The following is a 3,828-nucleotide window of genomic DNA, read 5'->3' as shown; positions in this document are numbered from 1 at the left end:
CTGCTGGGGGTGCATCTCTCTTGCTCTCCACCTTCTTACTCTGATGCCTGTGGCTAGTGATGAGCAACGGGTGCTGGAGAACATCTGCTGGTGTTTGAAGCCCAGCTCTGCAGATGAGGAGGCCTCAGAGGTGCTGGCAGTGAGGGACAGGAGGGGAGCCTGTCCCTGGATGGTCACGCTGTGTTTTGACCTTCTGTTTCAGAAACTCTTTCGTACACGGACGACACGGCCATGAGCAGGTCGGTGGTGCAGTCCCTGCTCGCCAAGCGGGAGTTTGATGAAGTTGATATGGCCAAGAGGTAAGGACTGCAGCCAGCTTTGGGGGCCGGGGTCTTGACGTTTACTGGTGAAGGCAAAGTCGTTGTTAATTTGTGGAGGAAAGAAATTAGAAAAGTCCTGGTCGATCCTGTAATTTATTGTGTGCTTTGTGCTGTCCTGGCACGTGCAGCAGTGCTGAGTGTGAGCTCAGAGGCTGCTTTAATGTGAAGCAGGACAGGACGTGCTGTCTTGCAGCTCTGTGTGAGCATCCACCTTTGTGGAAAATGATGCTTAAAAATTTCAGAAGCGTTTCCTTTCATGTTTATTTGTTGCTATTTATGTTTGTACTTTCCTTAATTTAGCTGGTGAATATTAGTGAGGTCAACTTGAGTTTGTTTATGATCCATTTCCCTTTTGAATCCACAGCCCTGGGAGCATTTGGTTCCACTTAAGGGAGAACATTTTTTTGTTGTTGTTTAGAACACTCTTCCATTGAACTTGAACAAAAGACTTTCTTTGTGGTTGTGACCCACAGAAATGTTTCCAGTTTGCTTCTATTTCAAGGCAACGTTGAGAGGGAAATAAGTGGGTTGAGAAAGGTGATGTGTATACATCCTTTCCTCCTCTCACAACAGATTTTGGGGATCGGATTCTTTACCAACAGAATGGAGTCACTTGAACCCTGGCTCACAGAATTACCCATCTGTGTTTAATTTGAGCTACCTGGTCTAGTGGAAGGTGTCCCTGCTGATGGCAGGGGGGTTGGGACTGGATGAGCTTTAAGGTCCCTTCCAACCCAAACCATTCTGTGAAGTCTGTGAATTAATTTCACCAAGTGGTTTTGTGTACAACTTCTTTCCAGACTTCAGTTTGGAAACATCCTGTGTGTTTTTTCTCACCTGCTCTCTTACCTCTGCCAGGTTTGCTGAGGAGTACAAGAAGGAACCCAACAGAGGCTATGGGATGGCTGTTGTCAACGTCTTCAAGAAGCTCCTGAGCCCCAAGTGCAATGATGTGTTTGAACCAGCGAGAGCCCAGTTTAACGGGAAAGGCTCCTATGGCAACGGTGGTGCCATGAGGGTGGCAGGCATCTCTCTTGTGTATTCTGATGTCCAGGATGTTAAGAAGGTACCGTTCTTGGCTCCTTTGGGCCCCCCAGCTCTGGGAGTCCCTGCTGTCTCACCCTGATCTCTCGGGTAGCTTTGCTAACTGGGTGTTTTCATTCGTAGTTTGCGAAGCTGAGTGCTGAGTTAACCCACGCCAACTCCCTGGGCTACAACGGGGCCATCCTGCAGGCCCTGGCAGTGCACCTGGCCCTGCAGGGACAGCTCAGCAAGGAGACCTTCCTGGAGCAGCTCATCACCCACATGGAAGACGTAGAGGCAGATGATAAGTCCCTCACTGATGCCCGAGCGTAAGTTGCTGTGAGGAGCACTGACTGTTGTGTGCAGCTGATTCTGGCTCTTTACATTCTCTCCTCTTCATTATACTCTTGGTTTGGTTTTTTTTCCAGGCTGGGATTTGAGGATTTACCATTTTCAAGGCGTCTAAAGAAAATAAAGGAATTTTTGGAGCTCAGCAGTGTTCCCAAAGCAGATGTATTGTTTGAATTAGGTAAGAACCTTTCGTCCTACGCGTATTGGGAAAGAGCTGGAGGCAGGACTGACTCAGCAAGCCTGGTTGTGTCCTCCCCCAGATTGCCACATTGACCACTGTTGCCTGTGCTCACAGTCAGTAGTTCTCTGAGTCTTGACTCAGTGACTCCCTCTCTGTATTGATGGGGAGAAAAAGTCTTTCTAAGGAAAACTTGTCCTTAATAATGTTCTTAATATTCTAAGATCTCTCGTCTTAACAGCTCTCAGGTTGGGTGGGAATGAGCAGATGTGTATTGCTGGACTGTACTGGTGTAGTGGCCCAGAGTTTGTCTCCAGGATGTGAGTGGTACTGGGAACAATGGGGAGATTGTGCTTCCGAGATGCAAACTTAGTGTTGCACCTTGTCCCAATAAAACCAGTGACACCGGAACTGGAAATGACCGGCAATGGGAAGTGGCACTGAGAAGGGAAAAGGCGGCTCTGCAGGAGTGCTCTGCAGGAGGCAGGCAGGAGTGCTCTGCAGGAGTGCTCTGCAGCACTGAGGGTGGCTGGTTTTGTTCACAGGCAATGGCATCGCCGCTTTGCGCTCTGTCCCCACTGCGATTTACTCCTTCTTGCGCTGTATGGAAGCTGACCCAGATATTCCTGATCACTACAACAACCTGCAGAGGACCATCATCTACTGTATCTCTCTGGGTGGAGACACAGACACCATTGCTACCATGGCAGGAGCCATTGCAGGGGCTTATTATGGGGAGGAACAGATACCCCCGAGTTGGGAGCAGAGCTGTGAAGCTTTTCAGGAGACACAGAAGATGGCAGATAGCTTGTATGAACTCTACTGCCAGCGGCTCTGAGCTCCAAGGGGAGGGTGCTTTCTGAAGGTGAAGCGGGTGGTCACCTCTGCTGTTCTGGTCAGAAATGTGGTGGTGGATCCATGCTGCCTGCAGACACCAGTGAGCCACCGCCTGAGAAAAACGCCTGCTGCTGGGAGGGGAGAGCTGGAAGCAGGAGCTGGTTTGGAAGAGGGGATGTACCTGCAGTTACGGTTCAGCTGGGCAGTGGCTGCACGTGTTGCCTCGCACGGTGGCTTCGTCTCCTCTGACGTGTGCAGGAGCAGCTGGTTTTTCAGCAGGTTTCTGCTTCTTGCTTTGTCCACCGTTGTGCCATTTTGTTGTTACAGTTACTGGGTGGGTGTCTCAATCCACTTTCTTGCTGTTTTCCTCTACTCCTGTGTGCCGTGGCCTTTGTTTCAGTTGTTCGTGGCCTGTCCTGCAGTGGCTCTGATTGCCCCTCTCAAAACCCCTGACAGTTGACACTCAGCTGACCAGCTGAGGGATCTAGATGGGAGTCACCAGAGAGGCACATCCCTGGAGAAGCCTGGCTGATCTCCTGCGTGGTGGCACAGGTCACCACCTGTGTTGTGGAGTGAGGATGCTGGAGGGTGCTCCAGAATGTGCTGGAGGTTGGAGAAGGGATTTCTCTGCATCACTAGTGGTGTTGTGAGAAACACCTTTGGTGTGTGCAGACAGAATCCTAGTTGGCTCATGGTTCCTGCTGGAAGAGGGTGTCATTACTGCTCCCTTGGTGTCCTTTGCTCCACCATCCACCTGGCACCATCCTGATCTATCACATTGGTGTTCCCTCACGTAGCTGGCCTTCACACTGCTGCAGCTACTCCTTTGTTCCTAACTGGTGCACCCTGCATTGTCAGTGCTGTCCTGGGTATGTCCCCAGCACCCCGTGAGGTTGCTGTTTAAATCTGTGGGTGGAGATAGTTGTGAAACCTGGTGTTACACAAGGATTGAATTCCTGGTGATTGCCCCTCTCAAAACCCCTGACAGTTGACGCTCAGTTGACCAGCTGAGGGATCTAAATGGGAGTCACCAGAGAGGCACAACCCTGGAGAAGCCTGGCTGATCTCCTGTGTGGTGGCACAGGTCACCACCTGTGTTGTGGTGGGTGGATGCTGGAG

The 3,828-nt window shown here is 50.8% G+C and overlaps 1 protein-coding gene across 1 annotated transcript; it reads left to right on the top strand.

Moving 5' to 3' along the window:
* Positions 1 to 206: 206 nt before the first annotated feature.
* Positions 207 to 2,981, top strand: ADPRS (ADP-ribosylserine hydrolase). Its single transcript, XM_010178433.2, has 5 exons — positions 207 to 299; positions 1,179 to 1,386; positions 1,488 to 1,672; positions 1,772 to 1,872; positions 2,418 to 2,981. The coding sequence occupies exons 1-5, from the start codon at positions 232 to 234 to the stop codon at positions 2,708 to 2,710; spliced, it is 855 nt and encodes a 284-aa protein (XP_010176735.1). The 5' UTR covers positions 207 to 231; the 3' UTR covers positions 2,711 to 2,981.
* The last annotated feature ends 847 nt before the right edge of the window (positions 2,982 to 3,828 follow it).

The sequence above is a fragment of the Antrostomus carolinensis genome, unplaced genomic scaffold, assembly GCF_000700745.2.
Source record: "Antrostomus carolinensis isolate BGI_N321 unplaced genomic scaffold, ASM70074v2 scaffold33101, whole genome shotgun sequence".
In the NCBI taxonomy this organism is placed as follows: Eukaryota; Metazoa; Chordata; class Aves; order Caprimulgiformes; family Caprimulgidae; genus Antrostomus; species Antrostomus carolinensis.
This window is presented reverse-complemented; position numbering and strand designations above follow the sequence as displayed.